General features: G+C 35.8%; 1 protein-coding gene across 1 annotated transcript; it reads left to right on the plus strand.

Annotated features, from left to right (window-relative positions):
• Nucleotides 1-1,660: 1,660 nt before the first annotated feature.
• Nucleotides 1,661-17,872, plus strand: LOC130010270 (uncharacterized). Its single transcript, XM_050536494.2, has 5 exons — nucleotides 1,661-2,435; nucleotides 3,061-3,453; nucleotides 5,046-5,393; nucleotides 13,421-13,477; nucleotides 15,775-17,872. The coding sequence occupies exons 1-5, from the start codon at nucleotides 2,396-2,398 to the stop codon at nucleotides 15,924-15,926; spliced, it is 990 nt and encodes a 329-aa protein (XP_050392451.2). The 5' UTR covers nucleotides 1,661-2,395; the 3' UTR covers nucleotides 15,927-17,872.
• The last annotated feature ends 4,077 nt before the right edge of the window (nucleotides 17,873-21,949 follow it).

The raw sequence follows: 21,949 nt of genomic DNA on the forward strand, positions 1-21,949 counted from the left end.
TTCTAGGAGGTCTAATATGGTTACACATATATAGTAAACTGGTGTTGTACATTGCATGTCACAATAATTAGATACATCTTACTAAATATTTAGCACTGTGATCTGATCAATATATCTAATAAAACGCGATTTCACTTTATACAAATAAGATATTTGAGGTCTTACAGCCCGTTTATTACAACACAAATATATGTAGTTAGTATGTTGATGCTGTGTTTGGACAGGAATCTTAAAAAATAAAGCATTTCATTTGTTGTTGTTTTTTGGGTTTTTTTTCCATTCGTCACTTTTCTTGTACATCGTTCATCTCTTATATCGATTTTACTACATTCCATCGGCCGTCTTCATTAGCCCAGGTTAGGAGCAGAACAGTAGGACGCTAAACTCCATTTCATTTCACATTCCATCGATAAATTACGAACTAAATGAAGATGGGCATGAGTCAACTCCTTACCCACTTTAATTGAAATTGTACACCTCCGGTATAGCGTTCATAGTCCAATGATATTTAATAATAGGTGCAGGGCTAGCTAACAGTGTTATTGTACATGCATATTTCATATTATGCATAGTATATACACTGTTTATGTCTCGAATGATAAATGTGGGTATGGAATGTATCCAAATATCACGTGACTACCTACCTCTTACGTTTTAAACCTTCAGTGGTTGATATGCAGCTGGTATGGCGCCATGCACCAATAATTATGAATATAATCATTCTAGATCACGGAGGTGTGATCAGCATAATATTTAAATTGCATAATTTTTACCTGGACATAAACTAGCAATATAAATCTACATGAAAGATATTATTAGAAGAACAAAATGAAATATATTGAATGTAGAATGGCTTACCTTAATAATAGGAATAGGTTGTAAACACATAGTGTCTTTAATGTCTTCAAGAGATAATAATGAGTATGTCTCTTGAGTTTCTGGGTTTAAAGTATAAATTTGGATGCCACATATTTGATGAGCGTACATACTAACATATTTAATTCGTTTCTAATGGAGATGATTATAACCCAGACAAAGACATCAGTTTGAAAGCAAGCTAATGACTTAACCTTGAATTAACTAATTGTTAGTGTACACAATGACAATACCCTCTCATCCTGAAGATAAATGCTGTCCCCAATAGTAGTCATTCTATGATCGGAAGCATGACAGAGAAATACAACACAATAATTACATTTGAAATACAATGATATTTTCAAAAAATATACTTCTCAAATATAGTGCGGGGGCGGGGGTAATTATTCGCATAGAAATGGGTTGTTATTCTCGAGTCAAATGTAAGAACTCATAATCAAAATATTCACTGTGAATGATTGTGAAGAGTGTTTCAAACTGGCTTGGCTGTGAACGTGGGAACAGTGTAACTTATTGGGAATGACTGTTGTGGTTTTTTTCTTTTTATTTTGTCGTAGTATTATATTAATTAATTGTAATTTGTATTACTCTCTGGGGAATACTGTTAAAATACCCCACTTTATGACTTTATGAATTTCAAGATGGCGGCAACGGCGTCATGTCTCATAACGTCATGTGTACAGGTATTCTCGGAGAAATTTATTTTCAACATATAATCAGAAATCTTCGATGCTAAAATAATATTTGTATAGTACAATGTCTATCGTGTTTCCCTAGATAATGTCAGGTCAAATATTTTTAAATCTGTTTTTCATGATCCTTGATCCTTGATCCTTGCCAACTGTAAGTACAGTTAGTGTGAAGCTTTGAAAGCCAAAACAAGGCCGATCGTCCTTCTTTATAACACCAAATATGTCTATGTGCACGCGAACAGACTGGATCAAGGTTATCGTAACAATTTATTAATAATGAAATAATAATGTGACTCGTCTGAACTTTACGTAGTTTTATGCATTCACAATAAGCTTTATAAATGACATACAGGTGTACAACAAAGGTGCATGTATTTGAAAGTTGACAAGAATAAAAAAGCAAAACGATAGACTACTAAAAACTATTGTAATTGTCACGATGTGTATCGTATCGTGACGTACAGGCCCGTAGCTAGCCGAAAAATGTGTACTGTGTATTGATGTTGCGTTAAATATTAATTAGTATAGTGCATGTGGTGTGGTTTGCTGATTAAACGTTGAATATTGACTATTATACTTTGAGGTTGAATATTAACTAGTACGTGGTGTGCTTAACGTTGAATATTAACTAGTAAATGGTGTGCTGATTTCACGTTGAATGTTACATAATACCAGGTTGAACAGTAAGAAGAAAAAAGTGTACCTAACAAAATATTACCCGGTGTGACTAGTATACAGTGTTCTGACAGATTTGGAGACAAATAATAAATTGTGTAAAAAAACTGTTTAGGAATAAATGTTAACAGACCAGTGTGTATATTGGAAACATGTATAATATGATCAAGTATTTATTACTTCTAACAACAGGTAATATATGACATAACTCTTATATTTATATTGGTATTAACAATTTGTTATACGTCTGGTCGTAGTAGTCAGTAGGTCATCGTCCGTTTTCATAAACCAATTATGCTTCCTAACAACGGGATGAACAATATCCAATGTCGTTTTTGCCGAACGCGCAATCTACTACACTTATTAATAGGTTGTAAAAATGTCATCCATCCCCAACTATCACACTTTATGGATAAATTATGTAGTAGTCCTGCCAACCACTTTATCTACACCTGTAACATCCCATCCATCCCCAACTACCATTGCCACACTTTATGGATTAATTCTATAGAAATCCTACCAACCCCACCCGAGGTACACTTTTATATGGAGTGCCTGTTGATGTTGTGTTAAACCTATCTGCATTGTTACACAACTGTCTTACCATATAATGTCATAGATATCAGACTAGATACCCGGCCACCCAACTCTTACTCCAATGGATACTTTTGACCAATTGTAACTAAATGGCAGACGATTTCAAAATACATTTTATATATTATTCATTCCTTAACAAAATAACCACATTCTTTAATAACAGCTATATAATCACATCCTTTTACACAAGTAATATCATCATATGTGTTTTGTATTCCAGTAGTGTTTGTTATTGCTGATTGTGTGCTAACTTATCGTTGCTATAGACAACCAGGATCACCATGTTCACAACATACTTTAACATGTTCAGATGATCACGTCATAGCAGTAGATGAAACCGCTGGTTTTAGTATTGCATATGGCAGAAATAATCCCGTACATGCATGCCCTCAAGATGAGATGGACATATGTAATGCAACATGTTGTAGATATCAAGGTATTGATAAAGATGAACCTGATTATGAAGTTGTTCCTGGTTTCATACCAGTTAACCAATCAGATCGTTTATCAGTTTATAGAAACTGTTCAAATCAACCAACTTGTACCGTCACATCTCCTTACAGTCCTCATACTGGTTATCATTATATGTTTTATCCATACTACTGTCTTCCATGTAAGTTATCTTCTTAGACTAAATCACTAATATAGACATAAATTGAAGAATGTTACCTATAATGGTTTCAATTTACCATGTGTTACTGTCACAAAGACTTATGGCTCTATACGTTGACACCTTAATATAGATGAAAATGGGTATGAAAACATATATTAATGCAATATGAATTTATATAATTGGATTTATATTCATTTTTTTTTTAATATCGTAATTTCTAGTCAATTACGTATGTTATAGTGAACAGTCCGAATTGAACGATGGTCATTTAGCGATGCCTAATGCATTCTATATTATCATTTTATCGCTTGTGAATCAGCCAATTTTAATTACTGCCTCATTGTCTTGTAGGGTATGTTGTTCTTTGTTCATTACAAGTGGTAACCAAAACTATAGAATACATGACTTGTTTACGGATATTAAAATGCTGAAAATAACATCAATATTGGTTGATTCTAGTTTGTGTTTTGAATTTCAAATATTAAAGATACATTATGTGAGATTAGATAAAGAGCTGGCAGTTCTGACTATAATAGTTAAAAACTAGATAATGAATTTGCTGAAAATTTCAGTCAAATTGATCCACTCTGAACCGAGACTAGCGATGGAATTTTCGGCCTAGCTTTGATCATCATTGCTAAAGTCGTACGATAAAAAACATAGACTCGGTTATCCATTTCATGATTTAATTAAGAATGAAAGAGGAGCAGCAAATGGTATCCTAAACCAGTAAACATCGCAAGCTACCGTTGACGTCGAGGGTTGATTATGGTCTGGATAAGTTCATTGATGTCTAATTAATAATTGAGATAACATCTCAGGTCTAAGGAAAGACCCACAGCAGACAGATTTAGCTCTTGCATAATGTATGTTTAAGTAAAATATTACGTTAGAAGAATAGCTGTTTAACAGTGATCAGCGATGGCACTTGAAATAAGACGTTCGCTTTTAAACCTGGAGGTCCTATATGTTCAATCCCGGTGTTGGGGGTAGAAAGTACCTTGATTTCCTGGCGTGGCCCCATCTTGCTTGTCATTGGTAAAGGATGGAGGGGTGGGGGGCTTGGCAGCAGTTCGGATAGGGCGAAAACCCAAGATCGCGTATACTCATTCGCGTCTACGTAAAAGACCCCTTGACAGTTGGAATTCGAAATAAAGGTAGGTCTTGGGCCACTTTCCGGGAAGAATTTCGACATGTCTGCTTATGCCTGTGTTCATTATCTCAGTCGATGCAGAACCATTGGGAGAGAGAGAGATAGATAGAGAGAAATGGGGTTTAACGTCCACTCGACACAAACTAGGTCATTTCGGGACTAACATATGGTTCAATTTTATTTATATAATTCGGTTTGGCGTAGGGGTTTTAGCAGTGGGAGAAAAACCAGAGGACCCACTGTAAACCCACGAGGTTGGACAGGCGAAAGTACTCCTTGTCACGTACAACCGGGGAATCGAAACCACGCCAGTTGATTCAATGACAGACCTTTTTATATAACGCTCATGGGCTAACCATTCGCCCACCCCCCTCCACACCAGAACCACAACATGGCAAAAAATGCCGAAATCACTTTTCTATATTTCATTTATTTACAGTAAATCAGATGCACAATATGATGGATATCACCGATGTCAGTCTTCTACATGAATATTTATATTACTCTGGTAAAACACAAACTACAGGTACAACAATTACTAGATGTTGTAATATAACAAGCTCTGAACCAATAGAAGTATTTAGTGTCTACGTTGATCTGACAGAAGAATCAAGTTACAACGTGAAGATTTATTCACAGAATCAGACTTTATTACCCAGTGGAGATGGAGGTGGTTTATTCTATCATTTGGGAGGACTGTTCATGTCTGGAGACACGAATTACCATGTTGTTTTTGATAACTTAACTGCTGAAGAAGATGATTATATTTGGATTTTTCTAAACGCAGGTTAGAATAAATTTAAATTATAAGAGTTCTGTGAGCAAACCTTTTTCTCAAGAAATTTTAAACGGCTCAATTACCAGGTCTTGTAGCTGGAATTTCCCGCTTTTGATTAAAGCCAAATAGTGTATGGGCGTGGGTCCATTTTTATCTCTCCCCAACCCACAAAGTTAAGGTACAATTTTAATGTAGTCTTCAAAATATAAGCCCCCCTCTCCCTATGTAGAAATTAAAATGTACGATATATTCTACTGTTATAATTATCATGATTTTGCGTAGATACCAATATTCCTATCTAGTTAATGCCTATTAAGTCTTTTACACATTACTATGGTGGCCCATGGTTATCATAAAAAAATCCATCACAAATATTAAAAACTGTAAAAATAAATTTAAATGAAAATAAAAATTCGCTAAAAAATAACAAAAATGAAATCGAAAATAAAAACTAAATTAAATTAAATGAAATGAAAAAAAAATAATTTAAATTAAAATCGTTTTCATAAAAACAAAGTAAAATAAATGTAAATCAAAACCTGAAATGAAAATAAAAATTCTGTAAAAATATTTTTTTCTTTTTAAAAACTTAAATGAAAAAAAAAAATTCGCTAAAAAATAAAAAAGAAATCGAAAATAAAAACTAAATTAAATTAAATGAAATAAAAAAATAATTTGAATTAAAATCGTTTTCATAAAAAGCAAAGTAAAATAAATGTAAATCAAAACCTGAAATGAAAATAAAAATTCGCTAAAAATATTTTTTAAAAAAAAAGTAAGTTTGAAAACTTAAATAAAAAAAAATAAAAAACTTTTTTTTTAAATCGAGAAGTGAAATGAAAACTAAAATACGCATGTCTGTACGTGGCCCATCGTTATCATCGGCCCATCGTTATCATTCAAACAGAACTGTAATCGAACGCGCCGATTCCAGTTTTATTTCCCTTTTCTTCACGATCACGTCCAATTCAAAAACTTTTGGCATTATGAAATAGGAATAGAATTGGAATGGATCGAAAAAATGAAATCTGGGCGCGCCTCAAAAAGAAGATGTCCAACAAAAGGACGACAAAAAAAGGGCATCGCTTCCTCAAACGCCAACGTACCACCAAGGGAAATTGTGGTTCAGCGACTATCCTCTGAACCGGATAACAAGCAAACGTATAAACCAGTTCAACCGAGGGAGTTTGTGTCATTCGACTATCCAGAAATAATAGTAAAAAAACTTAAAATCGGCATGCTCTCATCATTTTAACCTGCCTGCAAAGAATTGCGATGTTCTAGTGTCAAACAAGGGGCCAAGCTGCACTAATATCAATCAGATACCTACGAGAAAGGATAAGGTAGGAGACAATTTATTAAGCCTAGGTAGGGCTAAGGCCACGATTTGATGATTTGTAAAATTTAAATTTGTTACAGGACTTAAACAAAACAGGCATATGAGTATGAGTATTAAAATCTGCCAATACTAATTGATACCTAATAGACTAAAAATAATTATTTTTAGTTAAAACTATTTAGCCCTAAAAATCAATTAACATTTGGTTAGGCCTGTCGTGGCCCCTTTGTTTTGTCTTTGTGCATTTCTGGGGAGCCACGGTGGCAAAGCGGGTATGGCGCTGACTCACTAGCGTGGAGGTAGCATGTTCGATCCCTGCATTGGCTCAGAAAGTTCATCGGGATATTCTGACGTGGTTTCCCAATATCAGTGGTGCAGGACAGAGGGCCTGACAAGGACAGCTGTCTAGTCGTTCGCATGGGATGAAAAACCGAGGTCCCGTGTTTACATTGGCATGCACGTAAAAGATCCCTTCATTAGCCCAGTCGAAGCAGAACAGTAGGATGTTGAACCCCCATTTCATTTCATTGCATCAATTCATTTCTTATTGGATGGCTGAACTCTTGGACTCAATGAAGTCCAACCAATTGAATTGCTTGCAGATATAACAAAATTCATTACATAGTCATGTTATTATTCTTTATTTGAATTGTAACTGAATTTTACTGTACACAACAAAAACCCTGTCTACAAGTTGGGCTAGGCATACTGCCTAGTCTAATTTAAACCAAGAATCATCCCAGCCAGGGACTTCAAGATAATGATTGCAATATCAAGAACAGGAGAGTTTTGGTTATATTCATTGTGAAGGCATGAATGTAACACATCAAATAATTTCACATAGATGATTTTATATACAGATAAGCTTCAAGTGCATCAGTTAAATCCAATTCTGAAAGATTGGGCAATAGTTCCTTGCTTCGTCTTTCCATCTCTTTGTCAACAAAAGCACCATCATCTAATACATCCGCTAAGGTTTTAACGTCCTCTAACTCTGCTTCAGAAACTCTTGATCCTGAAAACACGATATAAAAACTTGCTAACTCCGGAAGGGGGGTTGGATGGCTGAATGGTTAGCGTGCGCGCGCTGTATCATAAAGCCTGTCATTGAGTCAACTGGCGTGGTTTCGAATCCCCGGTTGTACGTGGCAAGGAGTAGGGTCGCCTGTCCAGCCTCGTGGGTTTTCTCCGGGACCTCCGGTTTCCTCCCACTGCTAAAGACCACTACGCGCAAGCGATTTATTGAAATAAAATCAAACCATATGTTAGTCCCGAAATGACCTAGTTTGTGTCGAGTGGACGTTAAACCCTATTTCTCTCTCTCTCTCTCTCTCTCTCGCTAACTCCGGTCATGGCAACTGCAATATTTGCAAATTATACTAGAATCTTTGACTTTCATAGGGATTTTGTTCCCTAGCAATCCTTATGTAATGGATAGAGTATACAAGCATATGAAACCTGAGAATAGACAGTGTAATAGATGCTTTGAGAACTATATCTTATTTAAATTCGTGCACACTTGTATTAAACTGTTTACAACATCTCATCTAATTAAGAGTGAGTTTAGCTATCAACATGTCTTCATCTTGTGGAAATGTAATTTTTCTGATGCAGTCAACACATAGAATAACTTTTAAGGACCAAGATACTGATCATGTATTAAGTCAAGTCTTACATGTGGAGATGGGAGAGCGAAATTTTCTTCTTAAAACTGATATATTTTTGGATATTTAGTTGGAATAGGAATCTGTTGAAAAGTAATTCCCATAGTGTGAACAAAAAAGTTTACTATATCAAAGTAAAATTATGATCATAGATTTCTTTGTTATTCATTTGCTCCTCTTGATAATACAAAATGTATGATATAACAGAAACCGTCCAAATAACTATCAAATAATGGATAGTTTTAGTCTTAATATGGCACAGTTAGTGAGTGATATTAATAATCACTCGTACATCCTACCATATAACGGATTAACTATGTTTATAATACAAGTGATTGTGACATCAACCTTTGATACTGGACCTGGCAACATGGTAATTGTACATTATTTATACCAGAAGAAATATTGGACTTGCATGGTGATTTCATTGAAATGCACACGCACAATAGTATATCTGTATTTTAAGGTTTTTCATGGTCTTATGCAAGACATTGCGTAGTATATTGAAACAACACTTGGGCCAAAGTACTCGTGCAGTATCAATGTTAGTCTGTATATATCTAACTATAATATAAGAGATGAATCAAATTCATGTCTGAATACTGTCGCGGACACTGATTCTCATTCATGAGGGATATGACACTGGTACAGTGTATATACATACCACATTCAGTAGAGCCATATGTTTCTGGAAAGTCATACGGGTGGTTGGGAATTCCTTTGGGCTGATCACTCTTTTGTTTCCTCATGCGATGATTATTCCAGAGTTCTACAAACTTATTGATTTCTTCTTGAACCAGTGGTAAATAAACTAGTGCGAGTACTTCTCTGAAGATACAGAACATATGTACCACATAAGTGCTTATATATTATTGCTGGTAACATACATAATAAATCATTTGAGTTTAGAGGAGTAATGCAGCTACTACGTGTGATTTTACACCGTATTTCTTTTTCTTGTCTTTTGCACATAATTGGAATTCAACTTACCTGTCTGTAATCTCATCAGGGTTGTAATAACCCTGATCGAATAAATACTGGAATTTTTCCTTAAAGTACTTAACCAGACGAGAGTTAAGTTCACGCCACCATCTTTCTATCTAAAATTATAATGAGATAATACTTATCAATGTAGGCAAATGAATGTGAACCAAAATGTTTAAACCAAGGCATCCCAAAATGCAACCATGGAGGTTTAGATTTTGATAACTCACATTCAAATATTGTAAGTTAACCAGTTCCGTGTAGGTAAAGGGTCAGTTGTTTAAATTATTTATGCCTTTCGCAAGAAAACATCTTTATCATAATAACAACTTTTTCCCCCACTTACTGTCCCTACATGTATGGAACTGACAACTCAAATATCATATCTTAAAAACTGGATCCTGTACAGATCTGATGAATTATATTTGTACAAGATAACAGACATGACCAACAACAGAGACAATCCAAGCAAATTTAAAAATATTCCATTGAAAACTGTACGTCTGTATCTTGTTGTGTTTTACAAAAAGTTGCAAAGGAACCAATGTGTATTATAATGCTTATAAAGGGACATAACCCTTTTCTTACACGCCACTGTTGTTGTTGTTCTTAGCGTTTAACGTCCGCTTCCACCGAAGGTGATATCGCAGACAAGTTCATTTTAATGATCTTAGCGCACGCGCAGGGGTCTTTGCTGTGGGAGGAAACCGGAGTACCCGGAGTAAACCCACGAGGTTGAGAAGGCGCCCCTATCTCCAAGCCACATACGCTCACACCAGGGATCGAAACCACAGCCGCAAGTCACTCATAAGATATTTCAAAAGAAAAGAAATGGGGTTTAAAGTCCTACTGCTCTGCTCCGACTGGGCTAATGAAGACGAGCATACGCCACACAGTGTGCAGTGAGGGAAATATGTCCCGGACAGTGACGCTATGGCCTACTCTTATATTGAATTCCAACTGTCAAGGGATCTTCTACGTGTACGCCAATGTTACATGGGATCTTGGTTTTTCGTACCATCTGAACGACTAGAGTTGTCCTTGTCAAGCCCTCCGTCCTGTACCACTCACAAGGGAAATCCACGTTGGAAAATCCCGTTGAACGAACCTGCAACCCACAGTGGCTCCCAAAATTCAAAAGAAATTGACATCCAGTAATTTAAGTGCATTAAAGTATACCAAGCATAAACAATATTATATGGTAAACCTGACACTATAGCATGTTTACATTATTAACATATTAATCTGATGGCATGATATGTCCATAAAAAGGCCATGCAGGAATCAAGATCTCATCAATAGAAACAATCATACAGAGCATCCTAAATACTCAATGAAAATTCGATCTCTAGCTTTTGACATTTGCATTTTAGTGAACATGATAGGACCATAAATATCTACTTCTAATGTAATAGTTTCACAAATTCCCATCGAAACGCTACCTATGTGTATTATATTAAAAACTCATCTATTGTATAATGCCAAAAAACGTCAAAACAACTATGCTTAAAACAGTCTGTACCCTGTTGCATTTAACAAGATAATTGTAGGTACACTGTAGATTGTGGGACAAGTGTTATTTTTCTAGTTTGAGTAATAAAGTTTAGGTAGAGGCAATTCTTGGAAATTCCATTCTGCATTACTGTTTGTTCTATACTGGTCATGGCTACTACTACTTGTGTTAAATAGTTACAACTTATCATGTTACAGAAAGCCTACCACACCTTGTTGGATGTTTAAGAACCAAATATAACAGAATCTTCTGGATTTTCAATTTCAGTACTCTGCAAATAAGCATGGATAGTTGCCATATGACCGTTTTCTGATCCTTTGTCCAGGCGCAAAATCTGACTTATCACTGGAAAGAAAACAAAAGTCAGATTATTGTTAAATGAACTTTTATATTCTCTCAAATATACTTTTTTGATTTACCACAAATTTTTTGGACACTTATTAACTGTTTTAGGCTAAATAGTGCCCCCCTCCCCCACTTTCCTTCCCCAAAAATGACATGCACACGATTCATAACTGATCCTAAGTCTACAAATCTGTAAAGACTGTATCTCAGTATACAATAGGACATAAGTTATCAGATCGTGCAAATTTGAAAAATTAAATATGAATTAAATTTTCTTTCAAATGCAAAAGTAGCTCAGTGAGTAAGGCACTGACTCGCTAACCTGTAGGTCCTGGGTTCAAGGGTGCCACAAGATTTTCTGCTGTGGTTTCCCCTTGCAGGATGGAGAGTCCAGCAAAGGACAACGTCTAGTTGAAAAACTGAGATCCTGTGTATACATTGACGTGCACGTCAAAGAACCCTTGACAGATAGAATTCGAATTAAGAGTAGGCCACAGCCAGGATGGAGCAGATAAGTAGTATGTTAAACCTCATTTCATTTCAAATTTAAGAGTTCAAAATTTGTTCATGCAGATTATCTGTAGGACAAATAACACCATTTGAATACTAAGATTATGTATTTATTAATTACCTCCAGTTCTGCTAATGAATTCATGATACCATTTTCCAATAATCTTCGGATTTTTATTTGTTTTCCCTACTTTAACATACAAAAGCTTACAGCTGTAAACATCTTGGACACCATATATAGCGAATGGGAACATGTTCCGCTGAAACCCCATTAACTTGTCATGACCATCTGCAGAGTATGTATGGTTTGGACCCTGAAAAAATGATACTGTTATATAATGTTCTGAAATAATATAAAAAGGGGAACATTAAAATGGGGTGGAGGGAACACCTGTTTAGTGTCATTGTGCCATACTTACTAAGTACGTCATTAATGAAGATTGATCCAAAATTATGAAATTTCCTTCTTTCTGATGACAACAATATTTCAAATTCCGGAGACAATTCACTGCACACAGACTACATATTTTGTTGAATTTCACCCGAAAATATGTCTGTCAAGTTGATTCCATGTCATTTTAAATCAATTTAGCACAGCGGCACACTGCCAGTGAAAGTGTACAAAGGAAAACGCTCCAAAATGTGTGCTTTTAACACGCTAAAATGTCCATAAGAGATGCTGTATCGCCACGCAATCTCTGACTTTAGTGGGTTAAATTATAAATTAGATTGAATAATCCAGTCTTTGACAGCTCTTCAGTCTAGTTATAAAAAATACCCCTCCACATATAGCGCTCAGAAATTTTCATTAGGTAGCTATATGACTAAAGACTTACCAATGACGTAAATGTTCCAATACCACCCCTTTTTCTTCTCGGTGCTATTTTCTCAAGCAGATCATCATGGTTTGAAGTTAAAATATCGTATACAAGCTGCCTTGGGACTGCTAATTTATGGTTAACTCGGATTTTTTTTATGCAGCAATCTATACCCAAGTAGTTTGCCCGGTCCTTGCAGTTCTTCTTCAATGGCAGATACAACTTGGCCTAGTCCAACTTGATAACTGATATATTTTATAACAAAGTAGGCAAGCCGACGGCTAAGGGTTGGAAGGCTCCATGTGTACTGATCGAAGTCGCGTTTCATGTAATCCAAGATTTCAGATCTCAATAAATTTTCCAATACATAGCCTTGAAGACTTGACTTTAATAGTTCATCTTCCTTCCACGTAAATATATATGTCGTACAAAACATCGTAAAACTGTCTACCAAACTAATAGTAAGCAAGTCTGTAATCAAGCTATGGATGGAGACTTATGATATTCATTGACAGTCCGTTCTTGATCCCTCCATATAGTACAGATATACATCCGATTCATTGGATGTAAAATATCACCATATCATGATTAGAGTTATTTTCATTTAAGTTTTCAAACTAGTGTAGCTTCCATTTTTAATATTCGGATTTAAATAAAATACCGTCTGATTGTTAGTGTTGGTTAAGAACAGTGTCTAGTTGTTCGGATGGGACAAAAACCGAGGAAGAATCCTTGACAGTTGTAATTCGGCGAAGCGTTGGCGAAAAAATCGCTGTCCGGGAAAAATGTCTTTTATAGCGCATGTCATGGCGTTTGGGTTGTTGACGTAAAGTATCATATTTCTGTATATTTGTTTATCACAGGTGGAACTGCTATAAATATAACATGTGGTGATTGTCGGTCTCCTTCTACTGCTTCAAGTGAGTATATAAAATAAATTCTACGTCGCTTATTTTAAAAACAGATGTTCTAAAAGAGCCCTTCATTTCTACATCCCCCAATCATGGAATAAGATTAAAGGACAATATTGGTGGGAGTCATTATCACATATGTGATAGAACTGGTTAAACACATTCCAAATATAATTTTAACAGAGAGATCACTGCTACGATAGCTGAGTAATACAGGATTCGCGAATCGGAAGTGACGAACGCCAAAGGAAAACACGGGACATACCTCTATATAACTGGCAGAAGTGCCGACTGATAACAGATACATGGGCGAATTTCTGCTCATTAATAATTCCTTCGAAGACCAAAAGTTGTTATATGGGACTGTAAGAGGATATCTGGCAATTCAATACAGTAATTGAATGTCATTAGATAAGAGAACACGAGAAAAATAGAATTAGTCCGTACATTCCCTTGTTTATATTCATTCTATAGGGGAGAGCGGGGCTAGTTCGCACCATTTCTAATGAAACCAACATATCTCGATAACTTTTGAAGCTACGTTACCGTAGACTAGTGATTCCCAACCAGTGTTTCGCGGCACACAGGTGTTCCGTGAGATCTTCCTGTGTGTGCTGTTTAGTTTGAGCCATACTATGTGTCTATGACTAGCCTCGGCTGTATGACAGTAAGTGATATGTACCTACGCCTATACAATTGCGATGCGGCACCGGTTTACTTATGCCCCCGTCAGACCGGGGTGGCGTCCTTACTGCGCCTCTGCGACCGTACGGCGACCAGAAAATGCACAAGGTCGCCGTCAAACGTGAACACAACGCGCAAAAATGTCCCCAAAAACTACAAACTTGAAAAGAAAGTTGTATTCTCATAGTTTTACAGTTTAGATCGCAGGACCTTGGCGTTTGCTTTGAACATGCTCAAAATAAACGCGGTGACTCGGCGATCATTGGCGACCATGGTGACTACAGCACGATAGCTGGCGTTTCCACTACGCTTATGGCGATCTTAACGCGCTCTAAAACTATTTTCCATCGCCGTAGCAGCGAAGTAAGGACGCTACCCCGGTCTGACGGGGTATTATTAGGAAAACTTGCCGCTTTTAGAAAGAAGTCCTCAAAACTGCGTCGTTCGAAGCGTATGTAGACAGCTTCAAATGCGTCGTCATGGGCAACGGCGTTGGTAATCCGGAACTTGAAAGTAGTCCCAATGGCGGACTTCGTCATACAGCCGAGGCTAGATGTAGGGTACTGGAATCTGCTGAGGTTTGTCGAGTGGGCGCGAGATATGAATGAGGTCGGACTAACCCAGCTTTCCCCTACCTTATAAAAACATGGTAATGCACGGACTTTTTTTTCTGTTTTTCTTTCGTGTTCTCTTGTCCACTGGCAGTCAATTTTTTTTATAAATTGTTAGATATCCTCTCACAGTCTTACAAAACAACTTTTAGTCTTCGAAGGAATTATTTGTCATATCAGATTTGTAAAATGTATTTTTGTTTAATGTATTTTAGAAAATCAAAAAATAAAAAATAAATAAAAAAATAATCTACATTTACATTTCATCATAGACATACAGCGAAAAACACATCTCGAACAACAAATTTCCAAATACAAATCTCCAAATACAAATCTTGCCAAACATTTCTCCAAAAACATTTCTCCAAAAACATTTCTTTAAAAACATTTCTCCAAAAACATTTCTCCAAATTCATCGAACCGGAACATTATGACGACACGATCGGAAATCAACCTGGCGTACAATAAGTCACCATACTATAAAGAAGAATCGAGCAAGCATATATACAACAAGAAAAATCGCTCGATGACCGTGACTTTAGTAAAATCACGTGCGTCTTATTGTTCTATATATAAATATATTGGTTAATATGATCTAGCATTAAATAAAACAAATTAAAAGTAGTCTATTTTCAGTATTTATGTTATTTTTTGATAGCGACATATTTCTTTGGACAAACGAAAGAGGACTTTATCTCTTCTAAATCATGTAATCATGAATGTCCCGGTAAAATAGCTAATACTCGTATATTCAAAGAGCGATACCTATAGCATACATATAGCATCTTCTGGTCGTGGAATTAGAATATTTAAACGCAATTTAATTTATTTTAACGCCAATCACACGTCTTGGTGTCCTTTTCAAAACCTTTACACGTTAAAGCCATGTTTAATACAAGACTATAACCTGTTTTGTGCCAGGTTGGCGTCGCGTGTGGTATGTACAGCAATATAATACGTCACTGGCGGACACCCACGTGAGTATTTTAATTGTGTAATCAATCATTGCAGGTACTGATACAAACAGCGAGACCTCATCAACTGAAGGGATTTCAAACATTGTCACATCTCAAATGTCGACTGACACAAATAACAAGACCCCATCAACTGAAGAGACTTCAACATCTACAGGTAAAGATAATCACAATGGGGGTAATGACTAATGTCTGTTCCAGGTGACACGCCGACTCTAAAATTACTCGCCATTTCTTCAATTTTTAATTATAGTGGCTAAAACTTAGTGACATACCTAGAATTGGCACCGCTTTGCCTGGCTTAAAAACAAGGGTTCTCAGTAAGAGAATGGTACAATGCCGAAACTGGATTGTATCGAACTTCTAGGCGTGATTGAAGGCTGGACGGGGAAAGCAAAGGGGTGACAATTCCAGGTATGTTATTAAGTTTTAGCCATTTTAATTAAAAAAAATTGCAGAAATGGCAAGCAATTTTAAACTGTAACAGACACTAACAGTTGTATCTTTACTTCTCGCCATATCATGGCTTATTGGTTTGTGTGTGTTGTATCAGAAGGTATGTATCTATATGTGTTGTATTGTGTCAGGTGGTGTATATTATATCAGGTGGTGTGTATTGTATCAGTTGATGTGTATTGTATCAGTTGATGTGTATTGTATCAGTTGATGTGTATTTTATCACCTGGTGTCTATTGTATCACGTGGTGTGGATTGTATTATGTGTATGTATTGCATCATGTGGTGAGTGCTGTATTGTATCATGTGGTGAGTGTTGTATCAGGTGGTGGTGTGTGGTGTGTATTGTATGTGGTGTGTATTGGTGGTATGTATCCATATTGGTGGTGTGTGTCTATATTGGTGGTGTGTATCCATATTGGTGGTATGTATCCATATTGGTGATGTATCCATATTGGTGGTGTGTATCTATTTTTCTGGTATGTATCTATATTGGTGGCGTGTGTCTATATTTTTGGTATGTATCCATATTGGTGGTGTGTGTCTATATTAGTTGTGTGTATTATAAGGGGGTATATTGGGGATGCGCTCATTCTCGCTGGGGACTTCAGGTGGGTTGAGAAGGGTGTAGACCCGTTGGGGAGTTCAGGTTGGGTGGAGATGAGCTTGTTTGCAGGATAATATTCTATGTGGTTGTCATGTCCATACTCGAAAGAACAGTTAAGTATAAATCTACGCATTCATTGAATTGTTTGCAATAAATTTGATAAAATCATGCCCATATTAGGAATGATTGAATTATTTTTAATATAATAAACTATAAAATGTCCATATTATGTTCGGTTATATTGTTTTGATACAATTCACTATAAATGTAATTACAATTTCCATATTAGTAATGATTAAAATGTTTATAATAACATTTTAAATTAGGTTTGATTTTATTATCTATAATATATTATGTCCGTATAAGGAATTATCAAATTGTTTAAGGTGTATTAAACTACATAATGTCCATTTTAGGTTTGATTAAATTGTGTATAATATTTCAATTTACATAATGTCCATATTAGGTTCGAATAAATTGTGTATAATATTCAAAACTATAAGATATCCATATAAGGAATGGTTAAATTGTATATAATATATTAAACTCATAATGTCAATATACCATATAGTATTCCATGTTATTATACATGGTTACATTGTTAATGATATATTAAACTATTTAATGTCCATTTCTAGATAATGACTAAATTGTTTTCAGGCGAGTATGAGAGTCAAGTTGAATGTAACTAACCTTTTAAAACATTCAGTAAAAAATATCTACTTGATGATAACCTGTTTACATGTATATACATCAATATTGTGTGTCTTCCCGTTATCCATATTTTTTCATACTTCTGAAATCGGTTGGTATCTTTAAAACACAGCGTGAAGTACCCTTGAGAGCTAAATTAAACACTATAGATATAGATATAGATAGATTTCACACTTCATTTGCCTCACTCAGACTATGTAAATATATGTTGATATAAATTTATGCAGATGATGCTGACGTATCATTAAATACTATTTCATTCAATTTTATTTCTTTGCTAAAATATTTGTTTAAAATATCATTATAATATGGGTTAAATATCTCTGATTAGATGTGTCGCCATTTAATACAATTTTATAAAGTGTGTCGTGAGATTTTATTTTTCCATCATCAAAAAAAACAACCAATTAGTTGGTTGGGGAGGACCTTGGGTGGTCTGATATACGATCGGGCCCATTGGCGAGTAGCAGCAGAACAGTAGGACGTTAAACCCTATTCCATTTCATTTCCTTCGGGGGGTTTAAGTTAGTTGCAGAGGAACTTGGGTCGGTTGGGTGGTAGCTTGAGCGGGTTTGGTACTTCAGCTCGGGTTGGGAGAGGGGGTGGTGCATGGGCCCGAAGGGTTGTTCGGGCTGGTTTGGAGGGGAAGGGGGTTTATTGGAGATGCGCTCATTCTCACTGGGGACTTCAGGTGGGTTGAGAAGGTGTGTAGACCCGTTGGGGAGTACAGGTTGGAAGTGAATTTTCTGTTGTGCCTGTCATTTTCTCAAAGGTAACTGTCCGAGCATTCTTATTTTAAGCACTATTTTAAACAACGATACCATTCAAATATGTGATGATAAAGATACCATTTTCAGTGCAGGGAACACAAGTAGACATAGCCATTACTTGACTGGTGAAAGCCGTGGTCTATCTACAAACGTTGTGTACTACCTGTTTCCATTATCTGGTCTATCCACAAACCTTATGTACTACCTGTTTCTATTATCTGGTCTATCTACAAACGTTATGTCCTACATGTTTCCATTATCTGTAAAGTTGAGTTAAATGTTGTTAAAGCAGCAGTTCATTAATTCGTACGCTTGCCAGGAAATGTGCTTCCCGTCCTCACGATTAGTGGACGATTAAATATGTGTTTTAAAGCTGAAGGCGAGACGGATGTTTACGAATATACAGTGCATGTAAGAAAGACTTATTTCAAAATTATTATGTCAACCAATACAAATTTATAATTTTATCGGACAACTAGATCACATGGCGTATCGATGATGTCATTAACAAAAAACAAAAAGAATAGTAATAAGATTTGATTTAACCAGATTCAATAGATGAGGACAATATTCGTGCAACAGTTTCATTGTATAATAAAAGAAATTTCAAAAATAAAAAAAAACCTACCCAGTAGTGAATAGGATACTTCTATTGTTTTCAAAGTTTTTACACAAATGTATCCTCGACTTGAGTCTGAGGCGTGAAGGGCGCATATCAATCTCCACGTGATTCTATAAACTGGAGCATCCAATGTAAGTCTGTAGTAACAAGGCCATTTCTCGGCCCTGGTTACGTTCCGACCTAGTCAAACACCTACTAATAGCTGTAACATTTCGTGCGGTATAGAAAATATCAAAGCGGTTGAAGAAAATGATTAAAGATGCATTACTTAAGATTTGGATTATAAAGAACTTGTCGTTCTCGCTAAAATAGTTCAAAAATAGATAGTGAAAAATGGAAATATTAAAAATGTCAATTTTTTATGAAATGAATGTTGTCTATGATTTTGTTAGTATTTATTACATCCTTTCTCATATGCGATGAAAAAAGTCTAAATTTTCATAAAGCTAAATATCTTGGTCGTTTTGTTTCTGTAGAAAATGTTATGTATTTGCTTATATAATCTTGATGTGGATGATATAACGATATAGATAAATTGGCTTGTAGAATTTGGTGACATCAGAACATTTTACTTTTGATCCCCAGATTAAAAAAAAATGAAATGAAGTGTGGTTTATCGTACTGTTTTTCTGCAACTAGGATAATGAAGACGGACATACGCCGTGTACTGTGTCATGAGGGAGTGACTGTTCGGACAGCAGTGTTGCCGTCTACTCCTTGTCGCATTTCAACTGCCAAGTGTTAACGACAATGCGTTTTTTCACACCATCCATTGGTGATCTACCTACCGTGGATCCCAATGTGGTCCGGATAATTTTACTTCAGCAGTTATCTCTCGATTTTTGAATCCTGCATGGAATGTTTTACTGGCATCCTCTTGATATCTCAGTGTCACCTGACGATTTCAACAGAAAGATTTGATTATTTCTAAAGCGCAAATTACGATGTGCCTCGCTGCTTCTTAAAACGAAATGTTATCCATTGAGGAATAATCAATGTCCGTAATACAACTCGAAGATTATGACTTCTTCCTAAGCTATTTGACCATGTATACCTTTTGACTTCACACTCTTGTTGCCTAAAGAAATTGTTTCGCTCAATCCATTCCCACAAATTCGCTCTTGCGTTTCTGTTAGTATAAACAACTTTATTCAAACAGTAGTTAAATTAACCAAATGCGATCGCCGCGTTCACGGTCGGGTGACATTCGTGCTTAGTTTAAACGAATCTTAAGACAGATACCGCGACCATACAAAGGACCTAAAGCATACATCACTCTTTGGGAAAGTTGGAAAACTTACACAAATACCATGTTTAAAATTGGTGTATTCGGGCGAGTGATGGCTAACAACAATACAATGGACCTAAAGCATACATCACTCTTTGGGAAAGTTGGAAAACGTACAAATACCATGTATTCGGGCGAGTGATAGCTAACAACAATACCGCGTTCACGGTCGGGTGACATTCGTGCTTAGTTTAAACGAATCTTAAGACAGATACCGCGACCATACAAAGGACCTAAAGCATACATCACTCTTTGGGAAAGTTGGAAAACTTACACAAATACCATGTTTAAAATTGGTGTATTCGGGCGAGTGATGGCTAACAACAATACAATGGACCTAAAGCATACATCACTCTTTGGGAAAGTTGGAAAACGTACAAATACCATGTATTCGGGCGAGTGATAGCTAACAACAATACCAGTTTTTGTTTGCATAGTTAAACACAGCTAAACAAATCATGGCCATGTCCTTTTAAACTGATGTTGCACAGAACAATAAACATTTTAACTCATTATAAACATATTTTTTTTTGCAGTTGGCATCACTTCAGCGATGACTAGTCAGAAGAGCCACTGACATGACATCCTTTGCGGTTTTGTGTTTAATAGTACAGCGATTTTAAAAATCTAAACAAATGCAATGGCCTAGGAAATAAATTAAAATTTACAGAGCAGAAGCTGTTAGTTATTGGGTTTTAAGGTTTCGTGTTTAATAGTAGACCGAGATTAAAAATCTAAACAAAAGTAATGGCTTATAAGAAATGGCCTAAAAATGTACAGCACTTACAGAGCAGAATCTGATAGTTACCGGGTATAGACACTAAATGGTGCAGGGGTATTTGTAAAAATAATTCACAATTACCTGGATTACTATAATATTATTATGTATACATTACAGGTGTTATGCTGGCCAGAATAAAGAGATTAGCGCTATTTTAAATGTTACTGAGATAAGTAATCATTCAACAGATATAGGAAAGCAAAACTCACTCGAAAACAAGTGGCAAGTATAGTATAGATTAAAGTTATTCAGTTATTCCCACGACGGCGCAGTTACAGAGCGTGACCAAAATCAATCCTTCCCACGAAGGCGCGGATATCAACTTGTCGGCTTTCGTTTGAAGAGAGACGTGTTGTTATGAGGAACTACTTAACGGTGTTTAAAGATTTCAAGAATGTCAAAGCAAGAATGTACGTCCCTTTTCATTGCAGAGTGATATCTGATATATCGTCACAACGGGGGGGTTATGTCTCATAACATGTAAGGAGATGAAATAAAATATCATCCCTTAGACCCTAATTCAGTAATACACACCACTGTAACCAAACCTCTACAACCCTTATGACTTTAAATACAAATATTTCTTTTTGTCAGTGTAGCTATAAAGCAGTTGGCGCCATCGAGAAAAACACACAAAATAAGATTTTAAAGATGATACAATACTTGAAAAATATCTTAGGATAGCCGTCGCGAGACAGTGTATGACTTCTATTTCTAGGAGGTCTAATATGGTTACACATATCTAGTAAACTGTTATTGTACGTTGTATGTCACAATAATTAAATACATCTTACTAAACATCCAGCACTGTGATCTGATCAATATATCTAATAAAACGCGATTTCACTTTATACAAATAAGATATTTGGGGTCTTACAGTCCGTTTATTATAAAACAAATATGTAGTTATTATGTTGATGCTGTGTTTGGACAGGAATCTTAAAAAATAAAGCATTTCATTTTTTTTGTTTCTT

This window comes from Patella vulgata, chromosome 2, assembly GCF_932274485.2.
Source record: "Patella vulgata chromosome 2, xgPatVulg1.2, whole genome shotgun sequence".
Classification (NCBI taxonomy): domain Eukaryota; kingdom Metazoa; phylum Mollusca; class Gastropoda; family Patellidae; genus Patella; species Patella vulgata.

Bases quoted from the DNA above. Each gene is read 5' to 3' on its own strand.
- LOC130010270 (XM_050536494.2), top strand. From the start codon at position 2,396: ATGTATAATATGATCAAGTATTTATTACTTCTAACAACAG. The intron at 3,454-5,045 runs GTAAGTTATCTT...ATTTATTTACAG, and splicing joins TCCATACTACTGTCTTCCAT to TAAATCAGATGCACAATATG. The intron at 5,394-13,420 runs GTTAGAATAAAT...TGTTTATCACAG, and splicing joins TTGGATTTTTCTAAACGCAG to GTGGAACTGCTATAAATATA.